The sequence below is a fragment of the Agrilus planipennis genome, unplaced genomic scaffold (assembly GCF_000699045.2).
Source record: "Agrilus planipennis isolate EAB-ADULT unplaced genomic scaffold, Apla_2.0 scaffold3, whole genome shotgun sequence".
NCBI lineage: Eukaryota > Metazoa > Arthropoda > Insecta > Coleoptera > Buprestidae > Agrilus > Agrilus planipennis.
The window spans coordinates 1,227,657-1,245,163 of NW_020442460.1; the positions used below are offsets into that span (position 1 = coordinate 1,227,657).

Sequence of the window (17,507 nt, forward strand, 5' to 3'; positions counted from 1 at the left end):
CTTGATCTTGCAGTATTTCTCTTTTATTTTCAGTTTTGTGATCTTAATGTTCATAATTGTCTGATAAACTTAATCGCGTGATCTTAGTTTTAACCCAGTTGTTATCCTCTCTTAGTTTTTTGTCCTAAATAATATTTTTCTCTGTAGCAGTTCTATCAGTTTTATCTCGGTGCGTGATTTTGTATGTATCATTCCTTATTGTACATGAGCATCCTGCCATTTCTTTAATAATCGCGTCGTATATAATTTCTTTAATGATATTTAAAATTCCGATACGTTAAAGAACGATGACATTGACAACATAGGGACTGATGCCTATACAGCAGTAAACGCTTTTTATATGTAGGCACTGAAATTTGATTCTTGCATCCCTTTCTTTTTTCTTCAAAGAAAAACGTGTTTTTTGTCTCTGTACAATTAGGTACATCCACATACACCATACACCATACACATACATATAAGACAACTATACCGCATCGACATCGGCAGCGTCACTCGTTATTTCCATCTTGAAAGGTTGCTCTTCGGAACGCGCTACTGCTAGTTTTACGAAGTCGTTGTGTGCTGTTCTTCATGCCTTTTTACAAGCTGCGAATGCATGTGTCCTTTGGGCGGTTAGGATATCGAATTGCAGAACGGAATGTCGGGGCCTTGTTCAGGAATTGAGGACGGTCGGCCCAACCGTTAACATATACATGGGTCCATATTACATCCCTTACTTTACCCTAGGTAAAAACTGAATACCTACAAGTTCTTTTTATGGACATTTTAAAAAAAACCGAGCGGCGTGCTCTTGAGGTTTAGACCAGGGATGTAACGGAGGTAGTTTTATCGGAACCGAAGGCGGAGTCGGAGTTTTTAAATTTGCTTTATCGGAGTCGGAATCAGAGTCGGAGGCAGGGTCAGAAGTGGTGGCATGAGAAAAAATTCTTATTTAAGGACAAATAAAACATTATTTAATCAAATTTTATTCATTTCAATTTTCAATTATAAAATAAAACACAAACAATGAAAAAATAATTGACGATAGAGTGTTCATAACAGTCGACACAGGCCGCCGCGCCGCCGCTATGTTATGCTTCGACCTCCGATTAAAATCTTCGATTTAAAAGTGTCGGAGCCGACTTAACGGAACCGGAGTCGAAGCTCCGTAACATTCCTGGTTTAGACCATTGTTTGGTATTCAAGAGTACGTCAGTTCTATTCCGGGTCCGTCTGCCCTGGTCTAAGGTTTTCCGTCATTTCCTTGGATCACTTAGGCAAATGCTGGGGCAGTTATATTCCACAGATAATCTTTCATTCTCTTCTGTCTTCATTTCGTCCTTCTCATCTTTTCTCATCCGAACCACCACCCACCCATTCCGACGATTCCTGAAAGGAGGCTGAAGAGGGTCTTCTGCTCTACCTTCCGGCGTGGTCCGGAGGGACTACCGCCCACCAGCAGGAACATAACGACTCTATGACCACATTGAAAGATCTCAGATCCACTAATCAATATGACCCATTATATGGTAGATATTTCATCGGGAGAGTCCTGTATGATTAAGGACGAGACGTCGGTATAGAAGATGCGAACATTTATTAAGATAAAAATGTGATAGCTGTGAAAAGGTGTTCATTTTGGAGAGTGCAAGAAGCGTTTTATGGTCTCCAAGAAAAGACCTTCCGGGGGGCGGCTTTTCAACATCCCCCTGGCATTAGAGGCAATTCCACTAGAAATCGGGAGTCCTCAAATAAGTGTTCTGCATTGCGTTCTCTTCAGCACAATAAAGGTACAAACGAAAATAGAAAAAAAAATTTATTCGCATACACCCTTAGTTTCTTTGCCAAATGGTAGTGTGTACGAATATTAAATAACTAATGTTTGTATTCATAATTATCATCCACAAAGTTATTCCTCATTAATTCAAAAGTTGTTTGCATTCCCAGTAACAACACAAATGACTTTTTCTTCAATCACATTGTATATTAGCGCACCAGAACTACATTATAATTAACAAGAAGATTTTATTTTGCCAAATGTAATTATCCGTAAATTTCACCAGTAATAGTCAACATTCCTGAAAATAATTAACTACTGCACAGCATTATTTACTCATAATAAATGACTCATTTACATAAATATATGTTCTGCAAATTATGCGTGATGATAGCTGCACAATTTGAAGCTTTCTGTGTAGAATACGTGTCTGAAATATCTGATGCAAGTTTTGAAAAACTTATTCAATATGCTATTTAAATAAATATTCCACGTTTGGTTTGTATTATACCATAAGGAAATTCTAATAGAAGAATAGACCCTTTTTTTTTCCTTTTCAGTGTCCACGTCTTAATTTTGTCATCAGGTTCCACGCAGGGTATTTTAGAACACATTTAACATCAACTTGTACTGGGGAGTGTAAGTTATTCCTGAATAACTAATAAAAACAACCGCAGTAGGGATTTAAGATTGAAGAGCTCGGTTGGCCACCTTGACTTCAAGCCTTGACTAATGGCAGCTGTCACCCCGGCAAGCAGAAGTCCCGATTTGAACAAGGGCAACTTGGGAAATAAATTCGTTGCTTTGAAAGTAAATAAAATGCCACATACTAGGCAGGTGATTAAAGAACGGGCACTTCACGCTGACTTCTGTTCGGAAAAGGGCCGATTATCCGTATGATAATGTGATACCGAAATTAATTTTAATGTGTTATGTACAGTAATCCTAGAACTCTTCGATTTACAAGTAAATAATTCATGGTTTAGTGTCGGTATTTCTACAAATGATCTAATCTGATATGAATATTGTGGAAGTTTCGTCGTTGAGTTTCGGTAATAAATTCAGTTGTAGTCCGTTTTCTTACTGTCACTTTTATTATACCTCCAAACATGCGTAAGGAATATTAAGCATGTTTTAGTAGCTTAATTTACTGCATTTTAAAATGTTGTACTCTTAATTTGCATATGTATGGCCTTTTAAACGCTTTCACATGGCCTTTCAGGCAACCATGGAAGACTTTTCATCTGCAAATGTTGTCATTAAGTTTCTGGTTTTTAAAAAATTAAAATATAATGAATGATCTATCCATATTCAGTCACATTCATAGAAACTTCATGGTGATGATCTTATTCTGAGCGATCTTCAACTATCAGTGTTGTCCTTCGAGCTTTCACTAAAAATTTGATTTGTCGATTCTTTTGCTTATCAATCTTCAGTCGAGAATCAAAATGCTTCCACCGTCAAGCCTTTTCCTCTTTTTTTTGACGAAGCTTTAGACGCAGAAAGGCAGTACGCATCCGATTGAACATTGACAGCTGACAATACCGAGATTGACACACAGCCGTTCTTTCGTTTTGTGTTCTTCTGTATTTGTTACAACGTTCTCTTTGCATTTTTATTATATTCGTTCATTCATGTCTTCAAAACAGGATCCTTGGTTTCGAGTGTCCAGTCAGCAAATAACAAACAAATCATTTGAACCAAACCTCCTGTATATGTACCTATACCTCGTAAGGTTCGTATCGTTGGAATGTTGCAAGTTGAACGAATCATTGTAGTTTGCTGCTTGCAGACGGGTCACGGGGCAGACTTCTTTGATATTAAATGAAAAAGAACAATGACAATATGGCGTCCCAAACTGGCCAATCGCGTTCAACGATTTTAAATTGCCGCCGTAACATCCACTATGTACTATAGATTCGTTTCAAGTTCTTGCTTCTGTCTCCAAAACCCCACTAGAATTTTGAGACGGGTGCAAGTACGGTCTCTAAGTGGATAGCCACACTACCTCTTGTGGGCCCCATGAGGTTGACCCCTAGGACAAGGAAGGGGCATATAACGCCATGCCGCACTTGCGCATCACCAGGAATGCTTCATGTGCCCCCCGCAAGGAAAAATTATTGCTACCCCATTAGAAATTTTTGGAAAAATAAATTTTATTATTAAAGAAAAAAAATACAATATATACATACATAAGTTATTTGTAAAATTTGTTTGCTTTTAAGTAAGATTATGTTATTAGGCTGTTTTGTAGTCAATAATACTTTAAATTGCAATCGTTTTTCTGTTGTTCGACCTGATGCGTCTGGTTTTAGTTGTTTTACAATAACAATATCAGGAAGTACACTTGTTGGTTCGTTGCAAACGTAAAAGATTGCATTGAAACGACGACATAATTGGGTAAGGGGATTATTATTATAAGTTTTTCATTTTACCGAGAGTATTTTCAAACGGGTTTGCCTCATCGAGCCCCCGAAAGGTAGATTTAATTGTAAGTTTATACATATGATAGGTTTGGCCCTTAAGACCCGTATGGAAAACCCATAAAGCAATCCTCATTTTAGTATCACCACGTTTTTGGTGGGATTTTCATGAGGAATCTACTGGGATATCCCTATATCGGCATGCCCGTCATCAGCCACATGAGGCCCGCATACCACATGGGCATGCCCTCTATAAATTCTAGTTAAGTATTGGATACACGGCCATCATATAAGAAACCTTAACCTAACTTTGGAACTTAGCCCTCTAGTAGCCTACTTTGTATCATTGCTTCTTCGTTTACTTAAGAAGTCTGAACCATGGACTTCGTACATCTAATCAACATCTTTCACTCTTACTTTTTTCTGTTTTATAACATACATTAGTCTTTATATCTTACAGTATGGATCTTGGTGTTTTGAATTGTCCCTAACGAAAAAAACATGCAGCAACTTTTTCTTTTGTTTTAAGAAATTCGCGAAGAGCCACCAAATGGACCTTTATTTATAACTTAGCAGATTTATCTGTCACAAGAGGTTCCTGTAGATTCGTCTTTATTTAATATCGCTTCGATGGTTCAGGTATAAATCAGTTTAGTCTCTTTGACAGGTTAATTGCCCGCGTATATCGATTTTAGGCTACAAACAGCCACAAACTATCAAACAGGTCACTTTGGATCCTCGCAAAGACGGATAATCCGAAACCACTTAATAGGCTCTTAAGCGCTTATACCGTAAATACATATGATGTATGTATATTATGCGGAATAATTTTAGGGGATTTTCGGGATCGTTTATAGCTCGTAATAATATTTGAAACAACATAATAAAGAATATTACTCTACACTTTTATTAGGAGAAGTCAGTAAATCTCTTTTCTTGATACTCAATTAGAAGTAATTTTTGTACTCATACTCGAAGAGCCTTATTCTGAAATCTTAACAATACCTGAACGTTATCTTTCCTAATTAATAGCGTAAGACGAAAGCTAAATAAATGTTTGCTAAAATAATGTTAGCCTATTGTCCCAAGAGATATGAGTTGATTGTTCAGTCTTTTAAGATATAATCTTATAATAAACTTATCCAGAAAGGAGAATTAAATCCGTTGGTTTCGCTTAACTATTGTTCTTTTAAGATTACCGTTTGAAAATCCTGGAACTTGATATAAGGATTAAAATTTATCGCAAAATTATTCTAGGTATACACAAAATTTATCTGCTTTATTTGCCAATAAAATTTATTTGTGATTTTTTTTCATCAGGTGGAATATTCGAGTTTCTAGTTTTACAATTAAGCGGAATAGGAATGTCATACGTATCACGTATCTAATATATGCATAACTACCTGTTGCATATACAAAGCAAAAAGTTCAATGCGCCTTAACAATCTATCAATAAATCCAAAAGTCACGTTTTAGAAAGAGTAATTGAATTATACACTAAAATATTGACATACTTTTAAGTAAATTTGGCATAACCTTAACTGCAATAGTTAAAAGTTACTTGGTCTTTGCTAATTTGGTATGTAACAATTATTATAAATCACATTTCTACGAGTCGTCTTCAAAATAAAGACAACAGGTTAGGTGGCCATTGTTATTTGTAAAAGGTAACTCCATATTGGTTCTATTTTTCTTAATGTTAATGAAGTTGTTTGGTTGTTTGTATCTACATCTATTATGCACACAAGTTGATATTTTACTCGAAAAGGTCAACAGGTATAGGCATATAAAATAAAAATTGAATTGCAAGGTAGCGAGATGATCCTTGAAAAATCGATTAGTGTAAAACGAAATTCGTGTCTAATGGAAACATAATTTTTGTTGCTCGCAAAACACCTTGAATAAATAATTGCAAAATAAACACTTTCTTTGATGCTCTCCTCTCTCGGTTAATAGAATTAAACGTTCTACAAGGTTGCTGAATTAATTAACACTCGCTAGGAATACTTTTCCGAAAACTTTCAGTGCACAACAGATATATAGTACAAGTAACATTACAACAACCCATTTAGTAATTGCTATAGACAAGACTTGAGGCGTCTACTTTTCAATTTACATTATTAACAGTTACGTTGACGCTGAAAACTTTTGATCTTCGCACTGTTATTGTCGTCAAATATGCTGATTAAGTTACTAATATATCTTCCACATGTGCATTCTCTGTCAATCGTTATAACTGAGAATCTACAACAGCTATAAGCGTAGGTACTACCTGGAATATTGGCTAAAGAAACGATAAATCTTCTTTAAAATTAACACCTCATCTTTCTCATAAGGTCGGCACTTCTGAATCAAGAAGGGTTAGAGACATGAGAAGTAAAAATAGAAGTTAAAAGGGGTAGGAGAAGACGTAGATTAGTTTACTGTTCGCAAATAGTAAGGAATGTGGGATGTTCTATCTTATAACTGTAAAGGAAGTTCGGAAATTGGTTCAGGTTTGAAAGGAGTGGTGGAAGTGTCCAGTCGTTAGACTGATGATTTTATGATGACTATGATGAATTTCTGCTTCATGTCTCAGAAGGTGTTCTAGTATCCTACGTGTCCTTTTCCGTGTTCACTTGGACAGCTCCTCCCTCTGTTCTTTTACTTTCTCCGGTGTGTCCTCATTCCAATGTTCTCCATCCAGAATATTTTTAACATACGTGTAAACGTTTCTAGCTATTTCTTTTCTTTTGCGCCCCTCATATATGTTTATCACCCGCACAGAGTCGTGCTCCAAGCATACACCTTAGATATCTAATAATGTTTTCGAATTTCCAAATTAACCAATCGCAAGTACAGTCTCGATCTTGTTCTTTTGTTTTATGTCCTTCGCACTTTTCAATCGTAAATTATCTGACTCTTTAGATAGAAGACAATATTTAAATATTTTTGGTCAGCGTTCTATCGAAACTGTTAGACGTGGAACTCCTCCTTAGATCTCATCAGCACGTGGCAGTCTGGTTAACCTTAGCTGAAATAGAATATGAGCAACGTTCGAGAATTGTAGGTTATATCGTGTGGAGTGCTTGTAATAAGGTGGGAAATCGTAGGTCATGACTATTTGTATATGCTACCGGAAATGTATAAAAGAATTCTATGAAATTCCTAGGAAATATATACATTTTCGAAGCTATTTAGGAAATGTATAAAATATTGTTGTTTTATAAATATTTATGAGAGATTGGAGATTATTTAATTCCCCTGCCCGTCGGAGGCTGGCTGATATGTTAGAGTATTTTATTCACAGAAAGCATTAGTTTTACACATTTCCTAGTTCAACATCGGAATTTCATACAATTCCTAGGAATACGTGTGTATTAAAAAATCTTTGAAACAATATTTTGTAGATTTCCTAAATAGCTTCAAAAATTGTATACATTTACTAGGAATTGTATACAATTCCTAGATTTCATACATTTCCGGTAACATATATATTGCAAAAAGAAAGTTATGTTACCCGTATATTCAGTATTGCAGATTAATATTGTACATTGTATATTATTTTTTATATTTTGACAAATAGGTGAAATCCGACTGTATTTGTATTCCAGTATGGATATAAGGATCTTGATCTAACAAATTTCTATATCGTGCTAAGGTTCTTAGCCATTTATTATTCTGTGGTCAAGGAAAAGGTATTTTTCCCTTTTTACGAACGTGATGTTGGAGCTAATTTACAATAAAACTAACCAGAATATATATTACATAAGAGTCCATGATCACTAGTTTCGGAACACTTTAAATACATGTAGTCGTTCTTTTAAGAATAGTTAAAAACTTAGTCAATTGGATATGCTTTAACAATAAGTATTATGTATCTGGCCTTATTATTAGTAAAAACATCTACCTACATTCAGTTTAACTTCTAATAAATACCTGCCTACTAGGTATATAGTAATTATAAAATCTCGTAATGTAGCAAACTATTTACGGTACCTATCATTATAGTGAAATTATCGCTTGGAGCGTAATAATAAATTAATAAGTGTACCAAGAGCAAGTTGCAACAGACCAGAAATTGCATACGCGGCAAAATAATAATTACCTTCCATGGTATAAAACATACATACATATAACACATACACATACGTAACAAGCAGTTTACAAACGAAAATAATTGATTAAATTAAAGTCCGAATCGTTGTATTTGTCACTAGTAAGTAACTAGAAAATAGAACACCTACTACCAATTTTATTCATTTTCCTGCACCCATTTGGTTCGTTTCCAATAATATAGGGTTGTTCGGAAAGTCATTTCGTTTTTTCCCGACAGAGGATTTAATTGTATTCTTTTGCACCCAACTTCACATTTAAGCCGTATAATTTTTATATGCTTTGAGAGCTCATATAGCAAGGCTTGTGTGTGAAAAATTCCAATTAATTCTACGCAGTAGTTTTTGGTTGGTGCCCTTTTAAATATGGAGAGCGATAAGCAGCATTTTCGACATATCTTACTGTTTTACTACAGAAAGGGTAAAAATGCTGTTCATGCCAGAAACAAATTTACTGATGTGTATGGAGAAGGTGTGTTGACAGTACGCCAGTGCCAGAACTGGTTCGCGTCAAACGCAAGAGGTCATGGAGCAAAAAAGATGAACCGGCTCAAACCATTTCCAAAGCCGATATTCACCAAAAAAAGGTGATGCTGTCTGTTTGGTGGGATTTTAAAGGAATCGTTTTTTAGAGCTTTTACCGGATAACACAACGATTAATTCGGAAGTCTACTGTCATCAGCTGGACAAACTGAAAGATGCACTTAACAGAAAAGATCAGAACTAATCAATAGGAAAGGTGTAGTGTTTCACCAAGACAACGCGAGACCTCACACAAGTTTGGTCACTCGCCAAAAGCTTTTACAGCTTGAATGGGATACAATGCTACACCCACCATATTCTCCAGACCTGGCACCATCGGATTATTATTTGTTCCGGTCACTCCAAAATTTTTTAGACTGCAAAACCTTCACCTCAAATGAGGAGGTCAAAAACCTCCTCGATCAGTTTTTTGCCAGCAAAGACCGAAAATTTTATGAGCGTGGAATTATGCTACTACCAGAAAGATGGCAAAAGGTGTTGGACCAGAACGGTCAATATATAATTTAATAAAGTATTTGTTTATTATACGAAAACTGTCTTTCATTTCCACAAAAAAAAACGAAATGACTTTCCGAACAACCCTATAGATAGATGTCCGCACTACGAACCACCAGCTACTACCGCTACCAAATTGAACGGACAAATTAACGATGAATTAGTGAGATCATTCCGGTCGTATTCAACCCCAACAAAAAGACAGCGATGGTAAGCGAACAATCGGCATTCTCCTTATTGTTTCCATTCTTTCTGTGGCACAACAAACTGCACCAACTAATTTGGACCGAAACTTACTCTACCGCTGCTATTCTCGTTCGCCATTATCGTCTGCATTGGAAATTAAATCTACATTTAAAGTGGCGTATAGCTCGGCGCTTGTAAAATGGTCCAGTGGCGTAGACCTGGATGTAGGGGCCTTGGAACTTAATTATTCTGGATTGTACTGTTGTGTTCCTAGCTTAAATGCAAACGTTTCGGTATTCTAGATTTAATAACGTCTATCGACAAAACGAATGTTGCATAATTTTGTGTTGGAACTGTACTCTGTCTTGTCTTGTATCGATGTGTTGTCATCAATTAGGCACATTGGGAGAATCATCAGGGATATTGATGAGCAATGTGAAACAAAAAGAAAAAAGAAGGAAACATGCGAAACATGGACACTGGACGCGGCAGAAAAGAAGAGGTTAGAAGCGTTCGAAATGTGGTGTTACAGGCGAATGATGAGGTTACCCTGGATAGAGAAGGTAAAAAATGAAGAGATATTAGAACGAATAGGAGAACAGAGGACTCTATGGAAGCCAGAGACATATTAGAGGCTAAAAGGGAAGTTAGGAAGGGTGAAGGTAGACCTAGATTAGATTATTGTTCGCAAATAGTTAAGGATGTGGGATGTTTTAGTTTTAGGGAAATGCGAAGATTAGCTCAGGATAGGAAGGAGTGGAGGTGTGTTTTCAACCAGTCTTAGGACTGACGACCTTATGATGATGCTGATAGCCGTCCTGTGTGGTTGAGAATAGTGCGCCGCCACTGTAGAGTAAATCATCAACCGTCTCAAACAGCGGCGTCATTTAGGAAATGTTGACTATGAAAAGGCTACCAGTAATGAACTGCTCAAAATTTCTCATCGTGATCATTCGGTGGGAATGCGAAAGAAAAGACCACCCGACTGCAGTGTTTCAAATTATTCCGAATTTAGCAGAATGGAGTTAGTTATTCTTCAGTATTATTTATGCATTTTCGACTGATGGAGATCAAGCCGCGATAGAATTTTCGCTCGGTAAAAGTTTTGAGTTGCAGACTCCATCTCGGAATTTATTATTTCTATTAGGGGCCCGTTTCTGGGGAACGTAGTTAGTTGACTTATACAGAAATTAATTTGCTAAAGAAACTTGGATGCTTAGCTAACTACAGAGTCGATTACGAATAAGCTACCGCAACAGCACCACCATCAGCCATGCCATGTGCTAAGAAATTGAAAAGAACCTTTCAGCGGAAACAGCCTTGTGGAATATTAGGATTGACAGGTGACATGCAATTAAACAGAATTATTTTGAAGGAGATTTTCGTTCTCTTAGACATTTCAACCCTTAATAAAGTCATGACCTTCATGCTGTCATGAATGGAGTATTTGAGCCACAGTAATTAGTTTTGTTATAAGTTTAAGTGAAACATTAAAGGTGAAAGTACTATGGTATTTCCGACGTATCTATAGAATTTAGTAAGTACTTCTCTATGTAGAAAGCTTAAGTAAATATATTTGGAGAGCGAATTAATAAAATGTCAGGTTTGACAATCTGAATCATGTTTAAGAGTTCACATAATAAGTGACGCTCTTTTTAACTGAAAGGGAATCCGTCAAAACAAATAAAGTGGCTTTTAAAAGTAAATGATTTAATGGAGGCTACATTCTCTGTTAGCTAGGTAGTACCCACCATCTTCGTCTCTTGTGGCGAACATTTTCATGTTTTGGTATTCATAAAATTTCGAATAAACTCCTTTAAAGTGTTACCGTTATAAAACGGATATACGTAGCTCGCAGTGAATAAAATCCTCTAGAGAACAGCTTATGGTTTCGGTCCCGTTTAAGCTCATCTTGGCGAGAAAAAGTAATGAAAAATGAAAGGAGGGAACGTGGCAAACAACTGGGACCGAGAAAAAGATGGATGGATGGCCCTTGACGCTAGCGGGAGCATCAAGCGGGCGAAACGACCGACGGTGGAAAGCAGCGCGTTGGCCTTGGGGGTGGGATATCGACGGAGGGCAGTGGCACAGATACTATCGGAGGGTAAATCGTAATTTATTGGAGGCCAAAGCGAATAAAGAACAAGAACCACTGACTGCCTGTCTGCCCAACGTTTGCAACTACCACTTCTGATTTTCCGTTTCCTGAACAAGTTCCAATTAATAAACTGGTAATTTATCAATTCTACTCCTCCAACAACGAAAATCTGTAGCGAAGTTTCTATGCGTGAATCGTATTTGTTGAATATGGAGGAAGTTGGCCGGCACTTGTAAAAGATAGGTCGCAAGTATTGGGCATACACCATCTGGTGACAAAATATATAACTCGAATGAGAGAAAAATTTACATAGGAACTGTGCACGCAAATTGTAAAATTGTTTATTAAAATAATAAAACACGTTAAAAAAGTAAAAATTTTTTTGATGATGGAGTCGACGAAGTTTTCTTCTAAAGTTAAATCAAATAAAAAGTTAATGTGTTCAGTGAAAAGCTGCAGTAGCACTTCAGACATACATCTTCACTCTTTACCTACGTTAACTGCTTTCCAATAAAAACTAACCGTTTTATTTATGTAAAAAATATATTCGGAAAATTAGAGAAAAAAGTAAACTAATAGAAGCTTGGATGAAAGCAGTAGGTATCAAAGAAGTGAATTCCGGAATAAAAATTTGTTCACGTCATTTTAATGCACATGATTATATTTCAGCAAGTATTTACCATCAGCCATAACCTTAATATTTAAAACTAGAATCATACTAAAATTATAAAGTGAGAAATTATTTATTCCTGTGTAATTGATTTAACACAATTCTAATGATACGATATAAGTATTTTGAGGTTAAGAACCTACCTGCTGCAATACAGCAAAGTTGCAATAATGTGTTTGCAACGTTCTCTTAAGTCGGCTTTGCACGTGCAAGTCATTAATATGATATTGCTGAAATCACCCAGAATCACCGCACCAATTATATAACGTGAATCACTTTTTAAATCGGAAGTTTGTATTGGCATTAAAAACACGCTCACCTTCAACGAAATTTCCTTTTTGAGCCTTTGTGTCAGCCCAATCACATATTGTGTCAATACTTATCATTTTATCGTAATTTAAAAACTTGGAAGTTGCACGGTACACTATAGGAACTACGATAAATTTTCCCTAATCGGCGCCATGTTTTTAGGCTCCTCCCATTTGACGGATCCCAATACCATGGAAGAAATATCTATTCATTCTTTATTGATTCTGTTATTATTCGTTAGCTTTCCAAGTTTATGTAAATCCTATTTCCTAATCAATAAAAGATAGTTGGAAACTATAGTGACACAAACAAGTATTGTTCATTAAAATGGAATAATCCATCGCATTTGTTTCTTGAACTGTAAAAAAAATTTTTATATACAATGGGTAATTTAGAGAAGCGTCAGATGTAAGCATAAAAGTATCCATAACAAGCGAACAGAACATTTAGAAAATATATGTATTGCGGTTGTGTTTTCTAGTTACTTCATCGACTTCGTAACGACAGACTTTCTTTACTTATCTAATACAAAGAAGGGCAGGTGTTTTTAATTTTTATCGCTTCAGCAGTTTCGATATTCTCTCCTTCGTTTCCTACAGTTCTTCTCCATTGTAAGACCGTTCCTTGGGCATTTCGCTTACTTGCCCCTTTTCATATCTGGTGATAGCGTGTCGTTTCGGGAAGACTTATTTCGAAATTAAATTACCCGCGCCGTTGCCTTCTATACGTACAGCCTCAGGCCCGTGGATTCGCAACGACATGGTCCACGGGATACGAAGGAGGAAACTGCATTTGCAGTCTGTACTCCATCGTATGCTACAACTACTACGGCGACGGCTCTGTTTGCACGTTGCTTATCGTAATGTCGTTAGCCGGCAACCGTTTGTGGTGTAAATGAAGTCGTTTTCGTTACTGGGTCTTTGTTATCGTGTACAAAAAAATTTGCAACGAACTGCTTCAAAAAAGTGTACTTAATTTGTGTCGGTTTAATTAAAGCGGCGCTGAGTCCTGTGGAGCTTTCCAAAAGAAATGTTATCTTTAAATTGGGAAATCCGTAGCGCCGGGAATGACTGCCCCACAAATGATTTTGCAATTACACAAAATAATTTTTTGTGTTCCTATAGGGATTAACATTTAACTGTACGAAAGTTAATGAAAAGTAAATGTTGGAGTATTGAATGCTCAAATCCAAAATAGTAGAAGAAACTTACATTTTCTATCTTTATTCCGCCTTCGTAACCCGTAGAAAAAATTTCCATTGTAGAGAATTGCCAATGGGACGAATTGGATTTCCATTAGAATTCTAGCTGAACGCANACAAACATTAATCACACCTATTGTTAATCGTTTCGAACGAGACTGATGAAACTAAAATCCATGTAACGAAACAGATTTTATAAATAAATAATTGAAAAACCAAAAAATATTTCATTTCTTAATTAATTATTTCATTGAAATTTTTTGGGAAATAAAACTTTTCCATTCAAATTATTCAAAATGGAAACAATTGTTTTTCCATTTATGCCAAATGGTTTTGAATGGAATTTACAAATTTTCCATTGATTCCCATTGAAGTTCAATGGAAATTTTTCCTACGCGAAGTCATAACGTAATGATATATAATAGAACCTTGATAACGTAATACCCTCTATAAATTCATAAAATTTTGTGATCCCTTCCCCTCGGAGTCCAAAACCTTTATTATTTAAAATAAAACCCTCTATAACTTAAACGAATAATTTGGGCATCGCACCTCAGTAAGCAGTGAAAAGTGGTTTGAATCGAGAGAAAGTTTTCTATGTAAAAGACGAAGAATTGCTGAATTTCCTAATTTATAAAAATGCTTATTAACATGGTTTAGACAGAAACATTAGTGTTAGTGGACCTATACTAAAGGAAAAAGCTGAAGTGTTTGCTAAGTCACTGGAAATCCATAATTTTAAAGCTTTAATAGAAAACCTCAATAACTTAAATTATTTTACGTTTCCCTTGGTCTTTATTTTATCGAGGTTCTACTGTATCTATAACTTAAAGTCTTCACTGAAAAATAGGCTTTGCAATATTAAAAGACTTGAAAATCGAGTTATAGTCCAAAATTAATCAGGAACAGAGAAGTAATCAAAAACATATAGATAAACAACTAATTCAAACAAATCTTTCGTCTTCATTTTATTAAAACAGCCATTCTCACCCTGTAGGTCTTTCTATTTTCAAAAGCTGTAATAGAAGTTAGAAGTCTTATAACAGAAGATTATCTGTCAGTTGTTTTGATATTAAATTTTAGGTGCTTTTTACATTGGATAAAGAATCTCGCTTACTCAGTTTAACTAAATTATAGAAACGAATTTATTGAAAAGGAACCGTATTCAGCGTCACAGTCGATGCAAACGTGTCCTGCTCTTTTTTTTTTTTCATCCAGACAAGCTGCTGCCGCTGCCATCCGTCAGGATTTGTTGAGCGGGATAAAAAGAGCCTCTCCGTCTGGTGCTCGTTTTCTGGTTGGGGTCTTGCTGTGCGACCAGCGGTTTTTTGTCGAGATCATCAGCAAGAAAGTCTGATCTATATTTTGATAATATGACATAAGTAACTTGACTGTCATATCCATCTTTTTGCTTCGTCATCAACACCGAGTGATGGGCCTTGTGTGGAAAGGCAAAAACTCACTAAATTGATATTGATCTTTGGTCATATTAAGTGACGAATGCCAACATCTGCAAAATGTATTACATTACTCAAGGAAAAAACAATACATTTACTTAATTATATATATATCTGTATTAGACATCGGTCAGTTCTGAATCAAGAAACAGGTCTTGTCCACTTATCCTGTTCATTAACTCTTTAAGTTACTCCAAATGTTTCCAGCTTTGTTAAAGCTTTGGACTGAGCGGCATGACCTAGAGGTTTAGACCATAGCTTAGCATTCGGGAGGTCGCCGGTTCGATTCCGGGTCCGTCTGCCTTGGTCCAAGTTTTTCTCTGGTTTCCTTGGATTACTTAGGTAAATGCTGGGGCAGTAATATTCCACAGATAATCTTTCATTCTCTTCTGTCTTCATTTCGTCCGTCTCAACTTTCTCACCCGAACCACCACCCACCCATTCCCACGATTCCTGAAGGCAGACTTAAGAGGGCCTTCCGCCCTACCTTCCGGCGTAGTCCGGAGGGACTGCCCGCCCACCAGCATTACTGGCTGGTGGGAATGAAATACCCAAAAGTTTTAGTTTTTTTAAAACTTTGGAATTATTTGGATCATTATGACTTTCTTATAAAAAATACTATATTCAGGTTTTCTGCTAGTTGTGGGTTCATTTATATATTGACCGCTAAACCTCGTCAGACATGGTCGTCACTAGACGCTTATGGTCGCCATTTTTTATCAGTTGTCTAAGTCAAATTGAAACAGTACCTTTAGTACTTTAATATCTTAATAAAGGGCATTGTGGTACGACTAAATTTTAGACATTGAAGATTTGATGGAGCAATGAAGATCAGGATTGTAGACATTGAATTCTCAGATGAAAATCGATCCTTTCAACATAAGCAGTGCTTAAACGTAACTACAGTAAAAGCTCTTTATTCGCGGGGTATACGTTCCATAAATATGCCGCGAATATAGAAACCGTGGATATGGAATGGTAACTAGTATGGAATCATAGGGGATACGTTCTAAGATTCCAAAATAAAACCAATATGTATCAAAATAAAATCAATGTATTGATAAATTCGCAATCAAAATTAATCGTTACAAGAGTTTAAAAAGATTTAGTGATTTTTTCTTGTTTTGACATTTGAAATTAGTCCACTCGGTTAAATCTTTTATAAAAGTCGCATCGGCAAGAGCCAACAGTACTCAAAAGATGCTGATACGTTGAAAAATAACACCCAATCCTTTTCTACTCGGTTAAATTAAACATGCTTATCGGTTCTAGATATCATGAGTGTAATACTTGAAACAGAGGATTAAAATTTTGTAGTAAGATAGATAAAGCTTTGTTCTAAAGCATGTCGAAGGCCATTTTTAAATTTTCTAATTTCTATTGAAAATACGTTTCTTACAAGAAGCATCAACTTTAAGCACTTGTAAAAGCTTTTAATGACCGTATTATTGAAAACCAAAAACGTACTGAGTTAGTGTGAACCTTTGTCTGTTACCATACAAAAAATTAGATATTTATCTCGCAGCGTTAAATCACAATGTTTAGAATAGAAACCCATGTTTTCGGAAAAATTCACACTAGGCACGAGCGGTCTATTGCGGTCAATCCCCTTAATAAATGACACCGAATCCTTTTCTGTTTACCGATTGCAACCGCGAATAATGAAATTTTTAACCGCGAATACAGGAACTGGGTTGCAATTTTTTCACCCGCCAATAAGGAAACCGTGAATAAGGAACTTTTACTGTATTAGTTAAATAATCTTTTCAAACATTGAAAAATCAATTATGTATTTGTTATTTTTGCATGTAAATTTAATTACAGTCTGGTGGTAGGGTATAATTTATAATGTTATTTTCTGAAAAGCGATCTTTCATGTTTTATCATGCCTTTTTTTGGAGAGAGCAAAAACGTTTTATTCGAAAATTACTAATAAAATCGTTTTTGAAGTCTGTCGGCAGCTATAAAGTTAAACATCGAGAAAGAGTGATTAACAGAGAGCAGTAGACAAAAGGCATTACGCTTAGTTACCTTTGCTAATTAAAAGGCACAAAATTATAATTTTTAACAAGAGATCAAGCGTCCCGTTCTTCATCGTTAATAAAAGTATTATTTTCTTTTTCGTTTTTCAGTGGAAGTCGAGGTGGTGTGTCGTCAGAAAATTGTCCCCAGTTGCAGGTAATTAACAGTAAATAATTGTTTGACGTCAACGGCTTGACAGCCGGCTGAAGACCTATTGAACTGGCGCTGCTTTTAATAAACTCATTGCAGG

General features: G+C 35.9%; 1 protein-coding gene across 4 annotated transcripts in view; it reads left to right on the forward strand.

Moving 5' to 3' along the window:
- Positions 1–17,507, forward strand: part of LOC108742399 (protein Dok-7) — a 224,798-nt gene that overhangs the window by 135,921 nt on the left and 71,370 nt on the right. For 2 of the 4 annotated variants that reach the window (XM_018477617.1, XM_018477625.2), the window contains exon 2: positions 17,368–17,413. The exons of the other annotated variants lie outside the window; for them this stretch is intronic. In XM_018477617.1, the coding sequence (XP_018333119.1) occupies positions 17,368–17,413 (46 nt within the window). The remainder of the gene's footprint in view (positions 1–17,367; positions 17,414–17,507) is intronic. 4 annotated transcript variants of the gene reach the window in all.